At 34.1% G+C, this 27,829-nt stretch overlaps 2 protein-coding genes and 1 pseudogene across 4 annotated transcripts in view; 2 read left to right on the top strand and 1 right to left on the bottom strand.

The window, feature by feature from the left end:
• Positions 1 to 21: 21 nt before the first annotated feature.
• LOC149423428 (vascular endothelial growth factor A-like) lies at positions 22 to 13,159 on the bottom strand. Of its 2 annotated transcripts, XM_089631544.1 has the most exons (7): positions 12,985 to 13,159; positions 9,969 to 10,075; positions 8,757 to 8,855; positions 7,541 to 7,726; positions 6,990 to 7,052; positions 1,987 to 2,081; positions 22 to 230 (listed from the first exon to the last, which is right to left on the bottom strand). In XM_089631544.1, exons 1-7 carry the CDS (start codon positions 13,094 to 13,096, stop codon positions 173 to 175), a joined length of 720 nt encoding a protein of 239 aa, XP_089487670.1. In that variant the 5' UTR covers positions 13,097 to 13,159; the 3' UTR covers positions 22 to 172. The 2 variants fall into 2 exon arrangements, with proteins under 2 accessions (XP_089487670.1, XP_089487671.1); XM_089631545.1 differs by lacking the exon at positions 6,990 to 7,052 and having other exon boundaries at positions 27 to 230.
• A 7,475-nt stretch (positions 13,160 to 20,634) lies between these two features.
• LOC149423426 (uncharacterized protein KIAA0930 homolog) overlaps positions 20,635 to 27,829 on the top strand; it is a 59,726-nt gene continuing 52,531 nt past the window's right edge. For both annotated transcript variants that reach the window (XM_089631535.1, XM_089631534.1), the window contains exon 1: positions 20,635 to 21,097. In XM_089631535.1, coding sequence (XP_089487661.1) covers positions 20,989 to 21,097 — 109 coding nt within the window. In that variant the 5' untranslated portion in view covers positions 20,635 to 20,988. The remainder of the gene's footprint in view (positions 21,098 to 27,829) is intronic.
• LOC149423427 (double-strand break repair protein MRE11-like) lies at positions 21,496 to 22,563 on the top strand (annotated as a pseudogene).

Raw genomic sequence — 27,829 nt, 5'->3', positions numbered from 1 at the left:
TTTTTTATAAATTATTTTATTAAAATAAATTATATTTGCTGACCCTGTTTTCCATGCTTTTACAATATAAAAACATGTACATATTAAAAACTAGGCAAGTAGGTACATTTTTATGGCGTTTTATAATTCTTCACAGGTACTTTCTTTGACTAGAACAAATAATTTCTAAAGATTATTTATACCGAAATTCCGGAGAAAAGTCTTGATTGTCCATCATGATCCTCATGCATCTGGAAATACAAAAAAATATGTTCTTGAACGCTACATAATAATAATAATTGGATAATTTGAGCACCGCAATTTTTGTGAAAAATAATCTCAAAGATACTAGTAATGTGTACTACTGTACACATAACTGTATAATACTGTATAACTATTAATATAAACTATTTAAGTATATATATACATATTATTATGTAGTTAGGTAAAAGATGAATTAGTAAAGTAAATAATAATATGACAACTATTTTCTCCCGTACACACGGGGGAATTGAAAAAACATATTGACGGTCCCGAAGAACAATGTCGGATGTGCAAATTTATAGTTTAGCAGTAGAGCTGTTTCGTTTCTACATATTTGCTGTTCTTGGTAATATATTTCTCTAATTAAACAAAAAGGGATTAATGCAAAATATCAAAACAACACTTTAATTCTTGTCCTCAAGCGCGCTCTACACTCGCGGCGCGAACGGCCGCGAAGGCCGCGAAACACGAGTGTGGATCTTGTTCGCGCCTTCGCAATCTTCGCATTCGCGCTTCGCTCCATTCCCCGATTTTTGTCGGTTTTCGGCCTGCGACAAAGGGTTAGCGGTTAAAGTCGCGAACAAGACTGAAGCTTTGCGAGTGTGGATGGACACAGTTCACGCGCGGATCGCTGCGTATATTCACGGCGTGAATTCACGGCGCGACTTCGCGCGCGAGTGTTGAGCCAGTTTCAAAAACAGTAAAAATGCAGAAACAAAACTTTAAACAACTCTACTATACAATACAATATCATACTATACAATACAATATCATACTATACAATACAATATCATACAATACAATACAATATTGGATGTGCAAAAAATTTACACATCCAATATTGTTTTCGGGACTGTCGAGAAATTGTCTCAATATTCCTGACTCATAATTTTCTTCTACGCAACATTGTTAACAACGAAATACATTTCTTTGGTAATTGCAAAATCACTTTGTGGCATTGTTTTAATTTAAATTAAATAAATAACTTTGTATACACCACTATTTAATCAAAAAGATTGACATTCAAAACGATAACTTAAGTAAACACTAATTTTATTTTTATACGTAATGCCAACCGGGTTTCGCTACAACCGCAGCTTCATCGGGGCTGTATTTTATAGTCTAATACAGCAGGGATGAATTTACGGTTGTAGCAAAACCCGGTGATTACTAAGTTATTCTTTTATTTTAAATTATAATGTCACATCACAAAGTATCTGCTTCGTATGAACAATCAAAGTTATTTATTTTATTTTCTGAAGAATATATATTTTTTTAATAATAAATTAAAACATTTCACCCGGCCTCACTTGAACCAACATCTAGCTGCCATCACATCATTTCTCCTCAGGAGTCAGCAGAGAGAATAAACCACCACACAACTCTATCCTGGTATATCTTTCTATTTTGTCGAATTTCATACATTCTGACCCAATTCAAGTATGTATTTATTTCACTCAACTGACTCATTACTTTTTGTGACGTTCTGTGTATTATATCCACTTGCGCTTATAAAGACTGATAAAACACATGTGTCCAATTTAGTGGTGAATACCTGCCAAATATTTAGTGCTGTACTTTGTAATAAACGCCAATAGAATTTGAAAGAAGTTACTTAACGACATCAGAAGTTTTTCATACAGTTCATTTTGTAGAATAAAAGAGTATTTGGATTGCGCTAATGGCATAAAATGAACACCTAATGTAAGTTACTTAAAAAGCAGGTAGATGTAATTGACTCACTTGCACATGCTGGGCACCCACTCAGTTCCTGAACTGCAATCGGGGTACATCTCCTTGCACTTGCAACTGCATGTGTTTGGGTCCCAAATTTTTTCCTGAAAAAAAACAAAGCCAACATTTCATCTATCTATATTTATTTATTTATTTAATATCCACTACATAAATTTGCCATACACAATAATTAAATATCACTAATATAAGTATTATCAGACACTAGTGATAATTTAAACAAAAATAACAATTAATTGTGGCGTTTGATCATAAAATGACGACAGAAAGCATAAAATTAATACAAGCTCTAGAAGGAGATACAAGTACGTACAAAATATTATAAACAAGTATGAGTAGACTTAGGTTTAATTAATATGATAGTATAGCCTTTTTGTACCTAACTTCTGTGCAGTTAAACAGATCCGCTACATCTGCGTACCTATTACTAACTTCATGTAATCTAGGTACAAGCTAGTTTTTAAAATGCTTATTCCTGGTATTTTTACAGTTAAACAGGATTTAGGAACGAGTAGCTCTTGTAGGTATATGAAATTTAATGAGGTTTATTAAATCAAGGCTGTCTACACTACCATTTACAATTTTGAGCATAAATATTAAGTCAGATATAATTCTTGAATCTTAGAGTTTTAATAAATTTAATTTTTTCATTAAGTAATTATAGTTTATACTTTCAATGGGAATATGTACCGAGTTTAAAATTAATGTGTCTTAGGAATTTGTGTTGAATTTTTTCTATTGAATCTGAATGTATTTTAAAATGGGGGGACCAGATCGAGGAGTTATATTCGACTTGAATTCGAACTAAAGATGTTTACAAAATTTACAAGGTTGAAATATTCCTGAAGACTCTTGAGTTTCGAAGAATGAAGCCAAGCAATTTCATTCCCTTATTATTAATGCGTTTATGTGAGATAAAAGTTTAATTTAGAGTCGAAAATGATAAGCAAGTCATTAATTTCTTCGACAGATGTAAGGGTTGAGTTATTAAGTTCATATGAATAAATAATTGGCTGACTTATTTTCTAAAATCTTTTTGAATGACACTTATTTATATTAAGATAAAGTTTATTAAGAGTACACCAATTAATTATCCATATAAAGAAGAATGTCTGTGGCGAGCAGGGGGGTGGGTAGCCGGGTTTCGTTTTTTATATGAACTTGCAGTTTTAATCTGAGATTAATTTAAATTTTCACCTTCAAAACAAGACGAATACATATTACTGTCTACATTTGATTTGGAAAAGTGTGCGTGAAGTCTGGGAAATGTCAAGTACTTCAGGTAGTTGGTAGTTTTATAATACTAGAGACCAGTGGCGTACTTGTATTGCTCATGATCAGAGATGTGCAAAATGGGTACCCAAAACCATTTGAAATGCAAAATGGAAATGGGTCGAAACTTTTCCATTTGAAAATGCAAAATGGTTTTTAGAAAAGCATTTCAAATGCAAAATACCTATTTTCAAAATGCATTGAAAATGCAAAATGGTTTCTCAGGTCAAACAATTAAAATAATTATAGAATTTTTAAACAATTTTGTCATTTAATAATGGACATCAATGTAGAACAAACATATTACATGATGGTAAATCCAAACACACCACGACTACAGATTATGAAACCACAAAAAATTTGCGCAGGACTAATGTTGCCAACGTAAAAACATAGAAACTGCTATCTAACATTACAGCGTTATTATTATTATTTTTATTACAGCGTCATGGCCCCATGTTCTGTATTTGAATCAGTATTTTTTGTAATGGTATCACTCAATCGCCAGGGCTCCTACCAGGGAGCAACTTGACAAATGTAAATTATCTCTATCTTATAGCGAGGTTAAGGACCGACTGATTTTGGGGCTTATGAAAAAAAGATGAGTGGGGATAGTAAGAAGAATGTTGCAAAAAAGCATTTAAAATGGAAAATGCATTGAGAAAAGCATTTAAAATGCAAAATGGTTTTTAGAAAAGCATTTAATGCAAAATGAAAAATACCCATTTTGCATTTCCATTTGAAATGGATTTATTTGAAATAAAGCACATCTCTGCTCATGATCAAAGGTAGGCTGTGTGTTGTTTTCATGATTGAATATGAATAAATTCAAGAGCTGGATGCAACAACAACTTACAGGCTTTTTTTTCTCCTTTTACCTTTTTGGTATCTCCAATTCCTTCTCTATCTGCTTAGTAACTATTACTTCTGCAGACGAAGCTACACACAAAAGTTTTAAAACAGCTTACTAGTGAATACTATGCATTTCAAAAAACTTTAAATGTTTTTTTCTCAAAACTACAATTTTCATCATAAGTTGATATTGCATCCAGCTCCTCAATTGTGTGTTGAATATTTGAAAATGATAGATTGTCGTGGCCAACTGAATAAATGAGTTTAAAACTGAATAACTGCGCGAACTTTGTACTTGGCTGTACCACACATCGGGACCTCCATTACAAATGTATGTCAAGCCAAGACCAAACACAAGCATTCCAGTAAGGTATGCATAGGCTTGTTTAGGAGTGGGGGAAGTAACAAACACAACACATTAGTGTTTTCAACAGCCACATGAAGTTTCCCTGCGTCCACAGCGCTTTGGAGACTTTTAATTTGACTTGTCAGCAGGTTGCGTGTTTGATTTTCTTCACTGAGTCTGAGTGTAGTGATGTTAATTGTTAAGTTTGATAGACTTACGCCATTATATTAAAATAAACAAAATAATGTGAGCCAAGCACAAGAAGAAATCAAATCCAGCAATGGACAAGAAGATGTGTTGAATGTTGATGAAATCATAAGTGCCCAAAATACATAATAATGCATGTTAGAGATATTGTTTGTAAATCTTGGACATGGCAAGCTACAATATACATGGAAATAAAAAGCAAAATACTATAAGAAAAAAGCAATATGTGCTTAAAATTATTCATAAACTGCTTGTTCATAGATGGCACTAATTCAATTTTTTTTGCAAGTTATGCTTCATAATATTGAGATTAATTGTTTTTTGCGCCTGTACATAAGGAACATGAATATAATTAATAAATTAAATTAAAACTCAATTCTTTCAAGAAAGGCGTAAAAATACAATATTGGATTGAATCACCTATACAGTTTAAAACCTCTTATGAAAGTCTTCTTTTCAAAAGATCCGCCCGCGACTTATATAAGCATTTATTTATTTTGATGAATGATTGATAATAATTTTAAACATCTTTCAAGAAGTGTAGAATGTTTGTATAATTATATTATATTATAAAAAATTATTATAAGCAATAATTAGTCTCTTGAAATATCCATACAAATTGAAAATATCTCCTGAGTAAAAATAAATGCCGCCGACGAGAATTGAACCCGCACCTTCTGATGTCTGGTCAGGTGCTCTGATACCATTGCGTTACGTTGGCTTATTTCCAACACGCCAAATAATTCAATATGTACTAGTACTTCAATCAACAATTTAGATTAGAGATTTAGATTTTATTGAACTTGCATTATTATAAGTAATAATTATTCGCCTGAAATAACCATACAAATTGAAAATATCTCCCGAGTAAAAATAGCCGATGGCAATAGTGACAATTCTGATTGCCGGTCAGGTGCTCTGAACCACTAAGCTACGTCGGCTTATTCCCAACCTGCCAAATAATTTAATATGAACTTTCAATCAACAATTGAATCCTATAATTTCTATACCTGCTATGTCCGATTTTTTGACAAAATGATCTGAGTATGACATCTTGTTCACATTTTTGCAAGCAACAAGAGGAGCCTAAAATTGAGTTTCAAAAACCTCCTTATCACGACCAAAAACCATATTAAAATGCGAGTGAGAAACCAAATCCGCTATATCATACAGAAAGTTACTATCAAAACGCGCTATATCGGATTCAACCAATCACAAGCAGTTATTTTGCCAAAATACAATATGGCCGCCGCTCTGACGCCACGCTCGTGTGCCAAAATGATCTACGCGTGTGTTTCTAAACCCGCCATGTCGGCTCAATTGACTTTCAAAAGCCTCTATATCCCACGAAGTGAGTATCAAAATCCGCTTTATCCATTTTATTTATCGAAATTACTTAATTATTGCTAGACATATATAGAAAAATAAATGCTTTTCGAAATTTTATTACTCCAATTCATTATATAAAAAATTTTAATGCAATTACTTATGTACGCTAGAGATGTGACAGTTTTTTGCGGTTTTCTCTTAATCAATGAAAGTTGATATAGCGGGTATAGAAATTACACGACTTAATAATTGCTTATTATATTTTTTCTCCTGGAAAACAACCAACTTTATTTTTGTAGGAAAGGCTTAGTTAGTGCTGAATTTCACAATAGATGGCGTCGAGACATATTATATCTACATTTGTTGGTGAAATATTTGACTTATTTTTTTAATGATAAACTAATGTTTATAAGACAAGGTTTTTTATGCATAGCACAAAGGATAACAAATTATTATAAGCAATAATTAGTTTTACTCGGGAGATATTTTCAATCTGTATGGATATTTCAAGCTACTGAAAAACTCAATTTGGAAATAATGTCAGTATATTTATATGTATATTTTTTTTGTGTTACAGACTCACTCCCATGTGAAACAGAAATTCAGTACGTACATTCATGCAAGTTTGATGTTAATATTATTTAAAAATAAATTTTGTGGTTATAAATAATGATACATTCAACTCTAAACGTCTTTGGTCTTGTCATAACTAACCAAACAATAAACGCTATGTAATAAGTTAGAATATGAATAAGAGAGATTCTCGCAATCAAAAAAGGACTTTTGCGCAACTAATATAGATACTGAGAAAGGAGTGATGCTACCTACATTTAACTAGATACTGAGAAAGGAGTGATGCTACCTACATTTAACTATTTTCTCCAGTAAATTTACTATGACTGCAATCATTAAAGGGGGAGTTAATAAACGTAAATATATTTTTAGTATGAGTAGCTTAGTGAGAATATCTTGTTTGTTTTTCACTCACCGATAATTCCTTAAGCCGGCTGTTTCTGTTATAAGGGTCTTGCAGTTGATCTTGTTCCAAAATCTTCCGCAAATCGAAATAAACCAGAGATTTAAATTATAAACTAGCTCAGAAAGATAAAGCAAGGTTTGTCAATGGAGTAACTCATTTTTAGTATTTACATAGTAAGTTAATAGTTCCTGATCAGTACAGTGTCACATTCAAAATAATTTATTTGAATTTTAAATTAAACAACATAAAGCGTCTCAGAGAGTTTGGTTAGGTTATGATAATATTATATAACATTTATAGGCGTGCAACCATAGAATAAAGAAGAACACAAGAAATGCCATGTAGGCACATTTCTTAATTTAAAAGTCTGACCATTCTTTGCTAATTACAAATTCTAAATCAAATGCAATGGCAAGTAGAGTGTAAGAAAGGCAGAATAGAAAATGGCAGGCAGAGTAAATATTAGCTGAGCAGTAGTGCGCCATCACTGAGCAGCCACACATGCAGTTGGTGTGTTCCACTTTTATGTATTATGTAAATGATGTATGAGTGAGACGTACCTCTTGTAAGCAAATCTCTTTCTCCGCGAAGTTGGAGCACTCGCACACGCACTCCCTGTGCTTATAGTGCTGCATTGGGGAGCAGTGGTGCGCCATTACGGAGCAGCCGCATGTGCAGCTAGTGTGCTCCTCCACCTTTATGAATCCGCAAATTTCCCTGCCGGTTTGGAAATCATGTTGTCGCACCTGGAAAGAGTTTTATCCATTAAATATCCTTATTTATTTAATTAAATTTAGATTTTATATGAGTCTAAACAAAACTGAAACATAAGTTGGATTGTAAGATATCCAAAACTCAATTTTTTTTTAATTCTAACATTTACTTGTTACTGGTGTTCTTCTACTGGGGAAGAATCAATTGATCACCAGACTCTTGTTTTTATTTTCGAAATATTTGTTTCTTTTGTATACTGTCAGGTAATGTGACATTTCACGAGTTTTATGCCTCCTTGTTCTATCTTCATAGAAATATTCGTTTCTTTTGTATGCTGTCAGGTAATGTGACATTTCACGATTCTTATGCCTCATTGTTCTATTATCAATAAGTATTGCACATTAGTTGATTATCTATTTTAAGTTTTCAAGTATTTTGATGTGTAAACCTATTCCCGAATTCATACAATGTTTTGATAATCTGCACATGCCCTACTAAGCAAAGGGAGCAAGTGTAATGCAATGAAAAAATTTCCTAAGCTTAATGTTATTTTTTTTGTTTTGTTTTGTTTTGTTTTTTTTTTGTTTTTTTTTTTATTTATTTATTTTTATTTTTTATTAGTTTTTGTATACATACATATGTAACATAATCATGAGTAATTAAGCCTGCAACATTGATTAAAAAACTGTAAAAACACATATATGTATACAATATATAACCTTTACGAGAGTTAAATTACTCGTGTGTATTGTATTTACATATTATGAATTTACACCGCGACAGTTCGGAGAGTAGGAATTTGAGTTGAAAACTTTTAACAACAAATATAAGTTTTTTTATGTGATATTGCCTAGTGCTTAATAGCCTTAAGTCAGTGCAACTTTGACATTCCCATTTTTTTAATGTTACGAGGCTGAAGAAAGTGAGATAGGACGATAGGAGAAGAAGATTGGGAAGCGTTAGGTTGTTCTGTGACCAAAATTTGGTCACTAAAGATAGGTAAGTTATTGATTCTGAATGGTGGTCTACCCTAGAAAAATTAAAAGAAATTTAAATACTCACTGCGACGGAAACTACTTTAACTTTCGTTGGCAAACAAGATGATTTGCCATAGCAAGACCCGCCGTCACATCTCATCACCGACACCTTGTTAGGATAAATCTGAAAAAATCAAATATTGTTGGGTTCTTAGAGCTCCTGATTGTCCCATTTAAACAAAAATTTTAATCAAGAATTCTCGTCAAAAGAATGTGTTCAGATTTCTTCTAAAACACAACATTTTTGTTTTATTATTATAACTTTACAAAAATAAACATAATACAATAGTATTGCTACGTAGTATCTACACTAATAGCTACTAATTATTTCAAACTATCTTGCAAAAATGTATTATATTTAGATGAAGCATGAAGTGAAAAAATTAGTTTCACTTTTTGATTTCCAATTTTCCTCCAACTCTTTAACAACGAATGACCAGAAACACAGACATATGAATATTTTCATATGTCTATGACCGGAAATAACAAAATCCAATCCCCGCTCACTGCTTATCACATGCTAATAGTGGATTGTGGAACACGTTTCGACAAGATATTAGCATGCAGTAGTGCTTCTAATTGTAAACCTCTATGCTTGAAAGTACAGAGTGGTGTCTCTGAAATAAGTAAAAAATATACCCACATTGTGAAATAAAATCTTCCCAACAAAATACCTGGAAATTGTCACATATTAAGTAAGTACCTAAATGTCCAAATACTAAAGAGAGGCTACTTCTTCATGATGTGACTGTTTGTACCAGTTAGGGTAAAGTCCGGTAATGTTTTTTTTTAATAAAAAATTTACTACATATTCATATTTTCACCACATGTCACCACTGGTTTATCCTTTGTCAAAGTTTGAAAACCCATCTGGCAAATATTTTATTCGAATTCCGTTGAATAATGCACGTGTGTACTTATATTGGCGCACACTTACAATCACAACGAAATGGCACGGCACCATTCGTCTCATTTTTAACTATTATTATTTAGTGTGTGCGAAAGAGCGAAGACGCTTTTTGACATACTTGCTTATAACAGCTGTTGAACACGAAACGCAATGCCAATGACAGTGATGTAGTGTGGAAATTTTAATTTTTTTTGTTTTTAATTGAAAAAAAAATGCTACCGGACAGCAAAGTGCCCATAACATTTTTTACTCCAAATGTGCTAAGGAATAGCTGGTTAAAGTTTGTCGGGTTAGTGCCGATACACCTTGTATATTCAAATAACGTACCACAATGTTAGCAGACTCAGAAACTACTTCAACCATAGTGTCCCGGGGTTTACAGGAGGATTGTCTCATGATTTTGTTGAGTTGTGTCATGTGCGCCCAACATTGTCCTAAAACAAACAAAATGTGAAAACAGCATTCACTTCAACCTCGATGACATGACATTTTTATACCTTGTGTTTTTTATTACAAAAGGATAGTCAAGGCGAATATAAATATATTTTGTAACCATATGTACTTATATGTATTAAGGCCGGCTCTAAGCCAAACGGAGCCTGGCGCTAGTAAAAACCTAAAGGGTATTATCAGCGCTTTGGCTCCTTGGTTGAAGTCGGCGCCTGGAGAAGACTGCTCCGATTGTGCCTGGAGCAGACTACTCTAATTGAGCCTGCACAGGACCGGTCACGGGCCGGCCCCGATGATGGTATGCCACAAACAAAAATAGAAATCAGCAGTGCATTTTTTTTGCAAAATCACTCGCAACAAACGGTTGGCTGCACGCACAAATGCCATACATATATACAACGCAATATGTATATGCAACTCCTTAAACCAAACACCTCAAATTTTGATGTTTAGTTTGTAATTATAATATTAAGTTAAAATGATAATACAGGTGTGAACACAAATATAAATATGTATATAAAAACATTCTAAAGTTTCTGGTAGTATCTATAGTCTATATCAGGGCTTCCCAAACTTTTTTCAACTGTGACGCCCTTGGGAGGTTGTTTGTACCAAGCGTAGTATTTTGAAGCCCCCCCCCCCCCCCCCCCCCCCTGAACGGGTCACGTAGTATGGGTACGTTACCTAATAACAATTTGTCAGAAAAACTCCAAATAGTATCTAAATTTTTTATTAGAAAATAAAGAACACAACATAAACACAAAAATGGAAGCAAACAAAAAGATTAAAAAAGCTATTTTTTTCTTTGGTATTAATGAGAAGGATGTGCTTTCTTTTCTGAGCATAGTTTCTCAAAACGAGGTTGAAGTTTCGAAATCGCCACTCTCGTCTCTGCCTCTAAATTTATTTTTGATCTGTACTTATTCTTAATTACTGCAACTGCAGAGAAACCTGTCTCACACAAGTATGATGTCGCAAACGGTAATAAAACCCTTGACGTTGCAGTGCTGATGGAACGATATTCTCGCTATAAAGATTGCCTCAGGACGCCCCTGGGATGATCCCGCGGCGCCCCGGGGCGTCGCGACTCACAGTTAGGGAAGCCCTGGTCTATATAATACTTCATAATAGGTATTAGATTACACTAATAGATTCAAGATAATACTTTGATATTTACAGTTTATAATCTAATAAAGTTGATAAATCGGTAAGCTGTGCCAAAATGTATGTTTACAATAAAATATTAATAAAGTAAAATTATAGATAAACGCACTTTTTGGAACCATACAACTGTCAATGTCAAAGCGCCAAAAAAATGAATCGGATAGTACATGTGTATAAATCGCTCGGAAACTTATGACGCCACTTTAGTATATTGCACCCGTGCAAAGCCGGGGCAGGTCGCTTGCCAAGGGTTTTCCAATAAGAGTTGTTATTTTGAATAGCCCGCTTTTTCGGTAGATGTTACTTTTGAAGCTGTCATTTTTTGAGATTTGACAAGTAGAAACTACGCCATTAATAAAAATGGAACGATACACGCTTCAACAACGCATTGAAATTATTAAAATTCACTTGAGTGAATCAAATGCAAATCATCTTGAGTGATGAGGCCCATTTCCACCTCGGTGGCTTCGTCAACAAGCAAAATTGTTGCATCTGGGGCTCGGAAAACCCAAGAGTTATTGTTGAAAAGCCTCTCTTTCCTCAACGTGTGACTGTTTGGTGCGGTTTATAGTCCAACGGAGTCATTGGACCTTACTTCTTCGAAAATGAGGCTGGAGCAACAGTTACGGTGAATGGATTGTGCTATTGAGAGATGATTAATGATTTTTTAAGGCCGGAATTGGATGGTATTGATCTGGACAACGTTTACTTTCAACAAGACGGTGCTACGTGCCACACAAGCAACGAAACCATTGATCTTTTACGATTGAATATCAAAATAACACCTCTTCTTGGAAAACCCTTTATAATACTGAAACTTACAATCGACATAACAGGCCCACTTCTGCAATATTAAACTTTTTTAGTTTGGAATTTTCTTTGACAGTAACGAAATACATTTTTTTTTAAACTTAGCTATATAATTTCACTGGAAATAAATAAACCACTCTCTTCACTGGACTTTAAATGTATACAGCCGCACTAGAGGGGTTGATGTGGGTTGATGTACCAAAACCAAAATCCTTTGAAATTATAAGGATTGAAAGTAGGTACTTTTCCCTACCTACTTAACTGTAAACCTCTATTTTATGTCCTTTTTTTTTCAAATAAGGAATTACGCAATTTGTCCAAAGAAACGTCACTATCTCAATCACAATTATTTTATCAAACTTTCTTTGGGCAGGTAGGTATCATAGCATTGAAAAAATGCGAATAAGAAAGTCCAAATAAACTTGACGACTTCACATTTGAAAAAAGAATCTTTAATGAACCATTAATGCATCCACCATCTTGAAACGGAAATGGAACATGCAAGCAAATTTACGGAGATGAAATGCAAAGCAGTTAAAACAGGACTCAGTCAAACAGTTTTTCTTACACCAACGATAGAAAGATGGATTCCAGGATGTGTGACTTAGATAGGTATATCAATATAAAATATAAGTGCGTTTTCCTTTTACCTGACTATTGATTTAAAAATAATCTCACAAATAAAATTATTCGATGTTTGTTCAGAGTCAGAGCATTATCAAACCACAGTTTTTTTTATTAGCAAAAGTTGTGTTATTTGGGTAGGTACCCGTCTTGAAAATTTCAGGTTGTTTTTAGTAAAATATATTGTTTAATGTACCTACATTAACATAAATAGATGCAGTCAAAAAATTTTAATAGTAAATTATTTAATAGCTAAGTACTTATCTTTTTTAATGCATTATAATAAATTAATTACCTCTTTCAAATTGGTTTGCCGTAACAGCCTCTCTGAAGTGTCGAGGAAAATCAGAGAATGTTCCGTGTGTAAAGATTGCAATTAAAACTACAATTTGGCGTAAGAAATGCATTTTTTTAAACTTTGAAGTTTTTGTAAATCTCCCAAAAATGCTTTATCGACCTCGCGAATCGGCACAAGAATGCGAACTGATGCGAACTGTCTCACGAAGAAAGCAGGAAAAAGGATTCTCGAGACAGAGAAATGGACTTAAGACTTGTGGTTAGAAGTGGGCACAGTACGTATACCTACAAGGGAATGACCAGCAGCCTGCGGAAGTCTGCCCGCAACATCCCATCTGATTGTACCTCGCCAATGACGTAAATTCTGACAGAATTCCTCATAACCAATTTTGAGCTAAAATGTGCTTATTGTTTAGGGCTGTTTCGTCTCTAAACCGGGCAGGTCATGACTGAATTCTAGATTTGAAAAGAATCGCGTCCAAAATAAAAGGCGGAAGGTAAAATTAATAATGGGTATTTTATTTCCAAACTAATGCCGAAATAAGGGTCACGTCAACTAACGATCGCCTACGAACAAAATATAATAGCTACGTGTTTGCTCCCTCAAATTCATAAAACCGAATTCATAGTAGGTATAATAAAACATATATTGTTAACACAAAATAATTTTCGGCTATCTTTACCTATACTGCATTATATCTTATCAATATTTAAATAAATGTTCCCATTTCCAATTCTTTAATTTTAAAACAAAAACCTAGTGAACACCACTTTTACAAAAAAATAATATCGCCTATTTTAGCCCTCTGACTCTGACCCAAATTTGTCGAAGATATGATAAGCTAGAGTGTGCTGAAGTAGACATTTTCATCGATAATTTATTTGGATTCAGAATTTTTTTTCTGCTGTTGCTTAATTATATTATGTATTACTTGCGTCTATACGTGTGTGTCTTGTGTCTCTTTTGTCTCTCTTGTCTCTTGCCTTTTAGTCATTTGAGTGAGCTCGGGTATAATTTTTTTATTGTTTAATTTTTTAGATGCATGCAATTTTTTATCATTGAATGCACCTATTTATGTATTGACTGTGTTATTTATAACTGAATTGTTCTCACGTAAGTGAGATCTTCTGTAAAAACTCAGTATAAATATATAAATAAAAAATAAAACACAAATATTAAATAAGTAATGAAATCCAGGTAGGTACCTAAACATGACATAAAAATATACGGACCTAAGTAGGTACTTGCCATTTTTTCTTTCTCTAGCATTGTCGAAACTAGCTTGCGCTTGCTAGGGTTTTAAGTATGCACCTTTGTGCAAACATATTTTTTTAAATTTACATTCACCACCGGAAAATATTTGGACCTATAAACAAATAAAAAATGTCACGGTCATTAAACACGGGCATACCTATCAAAGATCTGACCAAATTTTCACTTAAAATATTGTCTAAAATAATTAAAAGCACTTTGATAATAATTAATATCTTCATATTGTTATTGTTTCTGAAAGTGTGTTGTTACTTAGTTTCTTACTTGTAAGAGATGTTTGAATTAAAATACATCAGTGAATTTTGGTAGCCCTAAAGACGATAAATAAACATTGGTAATGACTCTGATTGTACAGCTCTGTATGATTATGACAGTTCTTGTTCTTGTTCAACCTCAATAATGATAGTATTTTTACAATAACAATTTATCAGTGGTTGATATATAAATAATGGAAATATGTTTAAGTATTTTTTTATTATTATTACCACCGGGGATTCCTATTCTACTCGCCCACGTTTTGCAACCCACGTTGGGTCAGCGCGTTGGCCCAATGAATTGGGCCATACATAAACCACATAAACCATTCACCATTAGGCGAACGAGTACTGCATGTACTTATTTTATTTTATTTATTTGGGAAAACTAACAGATTTTTTACATTCTAATCAACGTATAAATAATACAAATAATATCTAATGATAGGTTTTCACTTAAACATAAAATTATAATAACAAACTAAGGGTCCAGAACCCGTGGGCAAAAAATAGGTACAAAAAATACGAAATATTAAATAAAATAAAAATAACATCGGATATAAGAACACAAGTAAATTACAATATTATTATTTTATCCTCACACAACACCAATAATCACTAATGTATGTATATACCTACAACTAAACTGAACAAATGTTTATAAAATGAATCACATGTTCTGCTGATGTACTAATGTACTGTACTGCTTGTACTTCAAGTATAATCAACCTACCCAGAGCTGACGGGAAATACCCGATAAAAATATAGGTACCTATTTTAGTAAAAAAACATTGTTGGATATTATATTATTTATTGTATGTCATGTTGGTAGGTGCTTGATGTAATATCAAGAAAAAATATTAAGGGCGAGTTGTTTCGGAAAAAATCACGTGTGAGAAAGTCATCACAACGTCAATCCACTCAATTTTCCATAAATTGGGTTGTTTCATCGTCCGTCAAGAGAAAATTCAACGAAATATTCATGAAAATGTGATCAGCCGAAATCGGCCGGTTAACGCGATCCGCCATTTTGAAAAAGATTGACGCATGCGCGAACGTCACAATTGCGGTCTGACATATCGTATGTGCCAATTACTGGTGATAACGACCCTCACTATTTTGGCAAATAACGCAAAGAAAACCCAACGATTAAAATTTATGAAGTTGAAGGTTTTGTGGGAAGAAGTTTAGATACCTTTTCTACATAAAACATTGTCGAAATTCGTTTTTATATCGTTGGTTTCCGTGATTTAAAATGACGAAAAAACTCGTAAAAATATTGAAAAACTACAGGTTTGTTTCTTTTGTCGACCAACATAGTAGCCAAGTGGCCTGGAGATACCCATCTTTTTAATAGTAGCAGCATCAAAGTAAGGTTGGAATGCGGTGAGTTTGGAGATGAAGTGATTGTTGGAGATGGTGGTTATGGAATAAAGCCATATTTACTAACACCCTTAAGGAATTCCGTTTCTCGAGAACAACATTTATATAAAGAAAGTCAGATCAGGACCAGAAATGTTGTTGAAAGAACTTTTGGAGTTGTTAAAAGATGGCTTCCAGTCCTTTCTTCATAAATTAAAATGCAGGTAGGTACAAGGGATCATTGTAACAAGATCAACCACCTGTATTCATAGACCCCTTGGACGAGGTTAACGATGTACTGGTGCAAGCACCAATCTTTAACAGGGGAGATGACCACGTTCGTCAAACCCTCATTAACTCATATTTTTCCAGATTGATGGACTAATAAATAGTAAAATACTACCCAGCACAAAAAGCCCTATCTTACCTCCTTCTGTACCATTAGGCCTATCGTCCCACGTGTCGGTAAGGAATCCACATAAGCCGAGTGCTGTAAAACCCTGCAATGCAAGAGAGGTTCCACAGTAGACCGCCTTATAAACTGTTTTCTTACTTTACTTCTCTGTGCAGAACTCGGTTTATATTGATTCTTTACCAACCCATGGGGCAACACTTTCTGTAACATCTTCCGCCTGGAGACTCCAACACATGTGTACAATCTCTTGGTACATGAGCGAAGATAATAAAAGTCTTTTGAATTTCAAAACAATAATGTCTTTATTCAAAAATAGCTGTACCCCGCCACGTGTTGCTGTGGCTCAGTCTGTTTTACCTGTAACAGGTGTCATCTAAATAATGTAGGTATGTATATAAAAACACACGCATATTTGAATGCAACATTGTGTCTAAATTTCAAAGCAATCAATGAAGAACTTTCAGAGATTTTCAACAAACGACCATTTACATTTATATATATTCAGAGATAGATAGTTAACATGTACAAAATAATTAATGTAACGATAAATCTTCTATTTATTTTATACTTTAATGTTTATAAACTTAGTAAATTACTTTGTTTAATAATAGAGAATACATACTATTAGAAATGTTTTGAACAACTATCTCACATATACATATATTATGTAATATGCATTGGATCGTTATTGAATGTGAATAACTTAAGTGTAACTGCATACTCCTACCTAATTTCATAAAATAAATAGAGTACCAAGATGTAGTATATTCTTTTATTTGTATTTTACATAAGTGAGGAACAAAATATATCAAAATAATATAACAAATTAAAATAAAAGAGAAAATAAGTAAGGCACCTAGGTACCTACACTGTAGAAATTGAAAAAAAAAAGATAAATGGACAAATAGAAAAAAAATGAATAAATCGGAAGGTTGCGGGTTCAATTTCCATCAGCGGCATTTATTTTTTCTCAGAGTTTATTTATTTTTAAATATGTATGGGTGTTTCAGACTAATATTTATTGATTATAATAATTTGTTTATATAAATTCAGTTAAAAATAAGAAAATAAAGGTTTAAAATAATGTTTATGGTATTTTCCAATTATGTCCTAAATCCTGTATTAACAATTAGTTAATGTTAATTAAGTATTAATCTTAAGTGTACCGTACCATACCGTCTACAGTACCATACTTATCTACCAGGTAACTATGGTACTGTATATTATCTCCATATATAGTTAGTAATAACATAGATCATTCTAGAAATGTATTACATAGTAAATCACATCAAGGTCGCTGTAGCGACTTGATTAGCGATTGATTAGCGATTGTGATTATTTATTTTTTATTAATGCCCTGAAAAAAGTAAAATTATACCAGAATACTCTCTCGGAAGAAAGAATAATTTACAGCAAAAATACATACTTATACAATGGGAAAGAAACATTTAAGAACATAATATAATGGACTAGTTAATTGTGTGCGAATGCATTCATTCATCTTGTTCTAACAATAATTGACAAACATTAGAAAGAACACAAAAGATTATACGGCCCATAAAGTAAAGGTCACACAGCATTAAAAATATGCATAATATAAAAACCTGGACATGCCATGCATAATATTGCATAAAATGCATTTTTTTTAATTTACAGTTTTAAAAGGAAAGAAAAGAAAAATGCGGTCTTACTGGAGTACCCCGTCGTAAGTACACAATGTACATTTGTTAGTATTATCATGTAATATAATGTAGGTAATTGTGAAGCAAGAAAATACTTCTTAAGAATTGTGTACATAAAAAAGAGAAAAATTATTAAAATTAATATTAGTGTATTAAAGAATTCACCCAGTAGATAGTGAACAGAGGGGAATAAACTGCTTTCATCTCAGTTTAGTTTTAGCATGACTCCGATATTACTCGTTCTTGTCTCAATAATCCAATTTTTTTTAAACCGGAAATCGGTATGTATAATAGGGGGCACTCCTGTCAAAAGGGTTGGATTTGGATGCTTCAACAACATGAGAATACATTAACTAATAAGATTATTATCTTAAGTAAAGCAACGATAGTGAAATACAAATATTTTGTACTCAAATCTACTAACAGTTTGTTTGAAAACTTGTATTAAGTCAGTCAACAAATTCGTTTACATTTAAATGAGATGAAATTGCTTTTAGGATTGAGGTTTCTGGGGCGCTGCTATCTAAACGGTTGGATTTGGATGCATTAACAACATTAGAATACATTAACCAGATTATCTTAAATGAAGAACTGATATAAAACTAGGAAACATTGTTTGAAACACAAGTTCTTACAAGTAGTTAGTAAACTGCCGTCAACACCATAATAAACCTCAGCTGTGGCGCTAACCAAACTCCCACCTTCTTCCACCACCAGATAGCTCCTGCAGCACCAAAGTGCTGATGTCATCGTCAAACACGCTAGGGAGTCCGTCAATCGAAGTAGCCACTATGTTCCGCATAAAATTTGTGTCCACCCCAGTCCTCTCCTGAATTTCTCTGCTACCGTCCTTGAAGCATTATTAAAAGTCAATTAATAAACATATATACCTGCATGAATTAAACAAAGCATCAGGGCAACCAATTACTAAATATAACAGTTCATTTAACAGCATTATGGCGTTAAGATTAATACCAATTAAGAAATATATTCCAACCTGCCTTGCCCGACGCTTTATATTTTCAAACCGAGCTCGGAGCTGTTTGACAGAATCCATCGCCATTGAAATCGGATATAAGAGTAAGCCATGTCGCCTCTCGTTGTTTGAAGATGACTGCGTCGGTCTTTTTATTGGTGAGAATATGGCTATACTTCCTCACCAACATGGCATCGTTTCCTGAAAACACATTTCATATTTATAAGTAACAAGATCGTACAAGGAATTGCTGATATAAAATTAAATATGCACGGCAAATATTATATTTATTAGGTTCAAAATATATATAGATATTTTATAGTTTCTTATAGATATTTTATTACACATGAAAGCACTATAATATTCCTCGGTAAAGCATTATTAAAGTGTGGCAGAATTCAAAATAATATATAAAAATAAACAAAAAGATTTGCCACCATTCCATGGCAGAACATTCAAAAAATAAAACGCAATGCTTTTAGAAAGTTCATTCTCACAAAGTTCAAGTAATTTTACTAACGATAAGTATATACACGTATCGCAAATGTTTTCATAATGATCGTTTATCTCGTTTAGAAGACGAAATTCCACAAAATATTATCAAGCTTTACATAATGGTTTTACGAAAATAAAATGCTCACTTACGTATCTATACGGTTCCAAACGTGTATTATTTATTAATAAGGTTCATATTTATTATGGCAATAAGGTATAATTTACAATACTTACAGTAAGTTGGGATCCATTATAAGTTGTCAAAAATTGAGATGCCTAAATGAACAACAAAAAAATCACACAAAACAAGCAATCCAACGAAGTGACGGCGCGGCGGGAAAAAGTTTTGACAGATTGATAAAAATACGAGGTGTTGCCAGCGTAAAAATAATTCCTGTCTCGCAAAAAAATTATTCTCTGCAATAATTGCCCGATTCGGCGGGGAACACTGGAACGGATTATTCAAATATAACGGAAGCTTTTTCGGAGTTGAAACAACCCAATTTGTATTTGAATAAAATCGACGTGAAGATTTTTTTACATTTGAATAGAACTCGGGAATCTGAATAATTGTTCAGCTTTTCCGAAACAACTCGCCCTAAGGACGGGTTGTTTCGGAGAATCTGAACAATTCATCAAATTTCAACGTTCATTTTCAAGTTCTGTGAAAGATTTTTTCAAGTTCTGTTTTTATTTCAGTTTTGTCAAGCAACTAGCCTACGATGATATAACAACAGAACTTGAATAAGTCTTTCACAGAACCCGAAAATGAACGTTGAAATTTGATGAATTGTTCAAATTCTCCGAAACAACCCGTCCTAAGACAAAAACATCTTGAAAGTGTTCTAATTGTGAAAAGTCATGAATGGCTTCATTTTATTAATGGAATCATAGTGACACATGGTGGGATCAAACATTTTAGTTGCCCGATGCCATTTGTTTTGACGTAGACACAGGACAATAATAAATGTAAAAAACACACTAGGTAAATGATATACGATGTACGGTGATTCCGCTTCACTTACTTAATACTTGGATTTAGTTTCATTGTGACTAAAAACGACTATAAATATTATTATTTTGTGAACATTTTCATTATTCAAAAAGCAATCAGCTGTTCGGTAAAGCGCCGCGAGGGCGACTGGCGGGGGAAACGGGTAACTCTTTGACAAAAAAAATGAAAATCGATTGTTGTGCGGCTTGAGCGTAGTTGGTAATATTATATCCGGACTGATTCACATTTCCTTGTTAAACTAACCAATAAACCAACTTAGGACTTTGAAATGCTCGGTGAACATGTTTCTAAATAGGTTATTTCAAGTTACCATTCTTGTTTCAACATTTCTAACCTTGCTGCGATCGTAGATTGAAGTGGTCTGTCAAATGATATTTTAAAATTCAATCAAAGATTGAATGCTATTATATAAACAACTTAGTTGAAGCATGATATCGGAGTGCCCAGTTTATTATGCACCAGGTGATTCATTCGTCGCGTTAATTATTGTTATTGATTTAATCGCGCTCTGTTGACGGCCCTAAGCTGAAATGGCTTTCAGTTCGGCGTCCCTGTTGAAGGCCCCGAGCGCCCTGGAGCAGTTATTGGAGGAAATCAATTTTCAGAGAACGAAGGAAATGCGACAGTTATTGAAAGACGGTGAGATTTTTTTATATATTTATTATCTGACTTTTCAAATTCATTGCGTAGTTTGTTATGTTGGCATCCTGATTTACTGCATTAGCATTGGCCAGTTGAAAATAGATTTATCATAGATCGATATTGGTACTATGTGTCGATCTGTCATATATGTTGACAATCTGTTGTTTATTTGTTACTTTATAATATTAAAATTTGTACGACAAAATATTATAAAACACTTTGGGTATTATGTGTTTTTTTTGTATAGTTTAGTTCATGCTTTTCGTTAATATACGCGGGTTTTTACTTCAGTTCGAAATCTGGATGTCATTTTTACATCTTTGTTTATTCCATCGAATAAATTAAATTTATAATAATTATGGTATTAGATTTTCTAAATAAGAATCACCGTTAAAATGGAGAGGGAAAATCCGAAACCCGAAGACGTATTAAATATTCTCGTTGCAACAGATTTACATTTGGGATACAATGAATTAGATGTAATCATAGGGGAGGATAGCTTCATTACTTTCAAAGAAATTCTCCAGTTTACAGCGGAATACAATGTTGACTTTATACTTCTGGAGGGTGACTTATTCCATGATGCCAAACCATCGCCTGGCTGTTTGCTCAAATGTACAAAACTGTTCAGAAAATATTGTTTCGGAGACAAGCCTGTTGATTTCAAGGTATTTTCTAATCAAAATGAAAACTTTAAGCAAACGCTTACCGGTTCAGTAAACTATGAAGATCCCAACATCAATATTTCATTTCCAGTGTTTTCTATTCATGGCAACCACGATGATACAATTGATAGTGGTGCTGTAAGCTCCTTAGATATTCTGTCAAACATGGGTCTCGTCAATTACTTCGGGAAGCGGACCAATTACAGTCAGATTACTGTTTCTCCCATTCTAATTAAATAAAGAATATCACAGGTGGGCTTGTACGGGTTAAGTTTTTTGAAAGATCAAATACTGGTCCGACTCTTCAGAGAAGGCAAAGTCAAAATACTGTAATCGGATTCCGATGATGCTATATTTAACATATTTACTCTGCACCAAGTGATCCGGGAACACCTGAACTACATTCCAGAAGAAGTACTTCCCGATTTCATTAATTTGGTTATCTGGGGGCATGAACATGAATGCCGAATTGTTCCTGAAATGAGCTCTTCTGTGGCCCTTCCCTCGCCACGGAGAGGCATCTCTGCGGTCTTCTTCAGATATTTGAAAAAAACCATAACGTTCATAAACTAAAATTAAACACTCTCCGTTCATTTGTATGCTTCGGCAGTGGTTGCCCCAGATCAAGTACAAGAATTTTTGATAATGAAGGTTAATGAAGCATTGACAAAAGCCGATGATCAAAGAATTGGACATTCCCGTCAACACCAATTGCCGCTCATCAGGCTCACCAACCAACCAATTACCAGGATAACCAACATTTAAACGTCATCAGATTCGGGCAACAATTTTCGGACCTTGTGGCCAATCCACAAGATATTATTCTTATCAAGAAAGAAAAGAGTAGCCTGAGGAACATTGAAGGCAAGAATAAGATCGATAAAAGAAGCCTTAGACGAGATTACCATGGGAGTGGCTCTGACAAGATAATCGTAGAAACCCTTCTAGAGAAATATTACAAAGAGCATCCCGAGTACGAACAATTGAAAATGCTTTCGGTCAAATGTATAGGAGAAGCCGTGATAAGTTTTACCCGAAAGGGTAACAATGAAGCTATCGGATGTCATCAAACTACAGAAGGACCAGTACTTGGAACACCTGATGAAGTTTGACAATCAAATGGAAGAGGAAGTGCTGGAACACATCTCAGTGTTGAAACAGCAGTTTGAAGATGCCAGCGGAGAGAGGCTGGCGGGGGTCAAGAAGATTCTGCAAGCTGCATCTGTCAATCCAAACTTTATAAACTTCGATGACTGATGCCAGCGGCGATGATGAGTCTTTAACTAACCTGCTAGTTAGCCCTCCCCCAGAGTCAGGAAGTGGCCGGGGGCAAGGGGGCCCGCGGAGCAGCTTCTACAGCCTCTACCTCCTCCAGCAACACCATTCGCAATCTTTACTACCAACCAACATTTAGTGACAGCGCATGTACTAATTGGCTTACTAATCTGAGTCTACAAAAAGCCACCCCTGCGTCCAAAGCACTTTGGGAAAAGCTTAGCATCAGTCGTAAAAACATCTAAAACAGATTTACGAGGATAATCCCAAAGTAAGGTCTCCTATTTTTAAAAAAATAAAAAGAAATATTATTTTTTTACATATCTTAAAGCTTGGAACATTTTTCTGCACAGTCGCCATTTCGGTGGATGCATTTTTGTGAGCAATTTTGTGAGAATTTTTGTATACCAGTTCGCCGCATGTCATTGAGGAAGCATTGTACCTCATCTTTCACCTAGTTGTCATTGCTGAACCGCATTTGTGATCTCTGTGAGCGTCGTGGGACCCATCTTGTGCCCACCTTCCGATATTGCATCATTTCCTTCAAAATCCCATGAATTCTGTTATGGCATGGAAACCTCAGGAACCAAAATGCAGATCTCGTCCCGGAATGATCCGCCAATTTTCACATATGTTTTGCTCAACCTTCGCGACTGATTCATCTGAAAATGACGATCTCCTGCTTCTTTCTTCATCGTGAATTTCAGTACTACCAACTGCAAGCTCGAGGACATTTTTGACATCCATGCACGGCTGGCCATACACTTCCGTCAATTAGCGATGAATTTCAATCGGTTTAACACCTTTTGAGTCCAAGAACCGAAAAACTGCGCCAACTACGCACTTGGCGGTAACACTGCAGGATCTCCATTACAATACTGAACATTCCGGTGAGGTGCGCGTAGGCTTGTTTGGGAGTGGGGGAAGCAACAAACAGAACAGTTTTGCCAACAGAATCATGAATAGTTTCCCCGCGTCCCCAGGGCTTTGAGACTTAACTTTTGGGATTACCCTCGTAAATACAATTTACTCAGTATTAGACGGCAGTCTGCCAGCTTTGATGGACGTATCATGCGTTTTATCCATGGCCAATGTTTTTTCTTCATTTTCAGCACTAATACATAATTTTTACCTACACCCATGTGTCCGTACGCACTATTAATAATATGTAAAATAATAATACTATGAGAACTATTTTATTTAATCCAACTTAAAAAAGAAAAAATTCTAAATATATAATTCTCTCTGTATACTGAGTACACAGCACCGGAGCTAAAGGGATTTTCTAGCACCATAAGAGAAGGGTTGAGAAAGAGACGCTTAGATGATTTGAATATTTTTGAAATATTTTTGAAAATATTTTTAGGAAAACATTTTTTTAAGATAATCTCTGGAACTATACATAATCCACCTATTTTGAAAGAGATTAACTTATATGTCCCAGACAAGTATACTCGTGGAAGGTCCCATACCCTTTTTTATGCTCCAAAAGCGAGGACTTCTGCCTATCAGAACGCCCCAGTCAACAGAGCGACTGAACTGCTCAACGAGTCTGCATTGACCATCGACATTTTTAACGTAACCTACAGGCAGTTTAACAATTATCTTTTGACGTATGTCACAAAGTAATGAAACTGACCTTTTTATGTGTTTTGCTATACTTTTTGTCTAATTTGTAATCTTCTCCATAATGTATTGGTGAATAACCGTTTTACGGAGAACATGAAAAATAAATAAATAAATAAATTTGGATATGTAGAGTGAATGAACGAAGAGAGGACAATATATGATGCGAAAGTCAAGGGAGAAGAAGAATAATTCACCTCGCATTAATTAAACAATTCATGTTCTTTGTTTAGGATGGGTTGTTTCGGAGAACTTGAACAATTCTTCAAATTTCAAAGTTAATTTTCAAGTTCTGTGAAAGATATTTTTAAGTTCTGTTTTTATTTCAGTTCTGTCAAGCAACTAGCCTATAATAATATAATAACAGAATTTTAATAGAACTTTCACAGAACCCGTAAATGAACGTTGAAATTTGATGAATTGTTCAAATTCTCCGAAACAACCCGTCCTAGAAAATTTTTTTTTTTTAAAGAATCTTCATAAAACAAAAGGACTCAAATTGATTGAAAGGTTAATTAAATATGGAATAAAATTTATGTTGACCGACAGTGGCAGCTAGTATTGGTTTCCTGCGAGAATATAGTTACCGTTGTTCTTTACATAATAATTGTTACCCTTTGTGCTATGCATAAAAAATCTTGTCTTAAACATTAGTTTACCAAAAAAAATAATAATTATATCATCATATTGTGTGAATTCTACCACTCTTCTTATTTGATAAATGGTGGGTGGTTAGAGGGGGTCAGGGCCTCAGGTGTCGCCCTGTGGACCTCATCAACCCCTGTGCATCATGTTGGCACAATGGTTGCGGGAGCACCATATCCTATTGATGGAGAACCAGAGTTGAAGAGACAGTGGGAACCCAGGCTGTCTCTCAGTGGGTTATATAATAGGCATTTCCTACGTTGGCCTTCAAGTTTCCACCTATCACCTAGCTTGAGTTGATGCACTATATATTTTGTAACACTATATTTATTGACCGGTCAGTGGCTGAGTTGGCATTGCTTCTGGTTCCCTCCCAGGCGTTGTGAGTTCAATTCCTTGGCTGGCTAAGTCCTCCATTACGACAAAAACAATATTTTCCGCTTACTATGATGGAAGTAAGAGAATTTAACATATTGTCAGGTTATTCGTAACTTGGGAATGTTTGTCTTTCTTTAAAAATAATAAAATAAATTATACACTACAGCCTCCTGTCCAGGCTCTGTCTCAAGTGCTTCAAAACCTCTAACTGGCAATGTTCGAAAAATTGGAAGAATGCAGATTCCACCGTTTTATCAATACAACACGATAAGTCACAAAACTTTACAATATAAGATACACTGGGTATAAATATGTCAGATAAGTTCAGAAATACATGATGTAGGTAGTTTGCTTTGAGCATTAATTAGCCTGTATGAACCAAGAGTTTCCATATCTCTATTACATATCAGTATTTACGCTTGTCATCAAATCTGATCTACATCCATTTCTTACCTAAGTTTTTTTTTATTATTAAGATCACTTTTTAAATCATACAACTTACTTAATACAGCGGATGTTAAGTTTTGTGAAAATTTACCCATTGCAGACTTTCTCGATTCCATTTCACTAAGAATTTTGCTGATCAAAAATTACACTCAGTTATTTTGGTGAATTTAGCAGTTGCTCAGTTTGATTGGTGAAAGCAGCCCCAAGAGACATCCTACCTATTGCATTTGACACTTAATAAGTGTTAATTTGATCTGTTTATGTTTGTAAAGCAAAGTCATCATCATCATCATCTAAATTGTAGTATTATTAATTAATTATGAATAGTTTAATTAATTCGCCTCAAAGACAATAATAATTGTTTATTTACATTACTTTTTTTACACGCAATCTTCTGAGAAGTAAAATTTCTAATAAAAGTGATTGATTTGTCTCATCTCTCCACACCACACCAGGAGCTAAGGAAAATAATTTCCCTCAAGGCCTATGTTATCTTTGGAGATGCTGTGTGTAGGGTATTTTTAAGAAAGGAGAGGAAGTTCTGGGAAGGAAAAGTCATTAGGAGTGGGTAGGAATCTGGGAGTCCTTCTGTGTTGCAAGCAGAGATGTGCTTTATTTCAAATAAATCCATTTCAAATGGAAATGCAAAATGGGTATTTTGCATTTTAAATGCTTTTCTAAAAGCCATTTTGCATTTTAAATGCTTTTCTCAATGCATTTTCCATTTTAAATGCTTTTTTGCTACATTCTTCCTACTATCTCCACTCATCTTTTTTTCATAAGCCCCAAATATCAGTCGGACCTTAACCTCGCTATAAGATAGAGATAGAGATAATTTACATTTGTCAAGTTGCTCCCTGGTAGGAGCCCTGGCAATTGAGTGATACCATTATAAAAAATACTGATTCAAAAACTGAACATGGGGCCATGACGCTGTAATATTAACTGCTAAGTTTCTATGTTTTTACGCTGGCAACATTAGTCCTGCGCAATTTTTTTGTGGTTTCATAATCTGTAGTCGTGGTGTTTTTGGATTTACCATCATGTAATATGTTTGTTCTACATTGATATCCATTATTAAATGACAAAAATGTTTAAAAATTCTATAATTATTTTATTGTTTGCCTTGAGAAACCATTTTGCATTTTCAATGCATTTTGAAAATAGGTATTTTGCATTTTGCATTTAAAATGCTTTTCTAAAAACCATTTTGCATTTTCAAATGGAAAAATTTTGACCCATTTCCATTTCAAATGGTTTTGGGTACCCATTTTGCACATCTCTGGTCGCAAGGCAATGGGTCGAGAGAGTCCTGCTGAAGAGGTCAACGGATTCCCTCAACCAGTCTCTCCGGATCCACCCGCCACGCAGTAAGTGGACAGGCGCTTCCCCCGCCAAGACCCAGACAAACCTAACCCCACCTTACACCCGATTTTAGAAACACCGTCGGAGTGGAATAAAATGATTGATTAATTTGCACCATCGTTTTATAATTTCGTTGCCCTGAACACAACACCAGATCGAATGACTTATTTAGAACACCACACTGTAAAGCCAAATATGCGCAAAACTCTCCAATAGGACGTACATATATGTAAAACTCACAATGCCTCTAGAGATGTAGACATTTTCAACTGTAACTTGAAAACATAAAATGTAACTTATTAAACTGATAACTTAATTCTTTTATTTT

Source organism: Hesperophylax consimilis, chromosome 5 (genome assembly GCF_061612785.1).
Source record: "Hesperophylax consimilis isolate HC1 chromosome 5, BYU_Hcon_1.0, whole genome shotgun sequence".
Classification (NCBI taxonomy): domain Eukaryota; kingdom Metazoa; phylum Arthropoda; class Insecta; order Trichoptera; family Limnephilidae; genus Hesperophylax; species Hesperophylax consimilis.
The sequence above is the reverse complement of the archived record's forward strand: the minus strand, read 5'-3'. Positions and strand labels throughout refer to the sequence as shown.

What these genes read in the sequence shown, in the direction of transcription:
- LOC149423428 (XM_089631544.1), bottom strand. Translation starts at nt 13,096, where the DNA reads ATGCATTTCTTACGCCAAATTGTAGTTTTAATTGCAATCTTTACACAC. An exon ending in GGCAAACCAATTTGAAAGAG is followed by an intron (nt 10,076 to 12,984) that starts GTAATTAATTTA and finishes TGTTTGTTTTAG; the next exon opens with GACAATGTTGGGCGCACATG. An exon ending in TGGGTGCCCAGCATGTGCAA is followed by an intron (nt 231 to 1,986) that starts GTGAGTCAATTA and finishes TTGTATTTCCAG; the next exon opens with ATGCATGAGGATCATGATGG.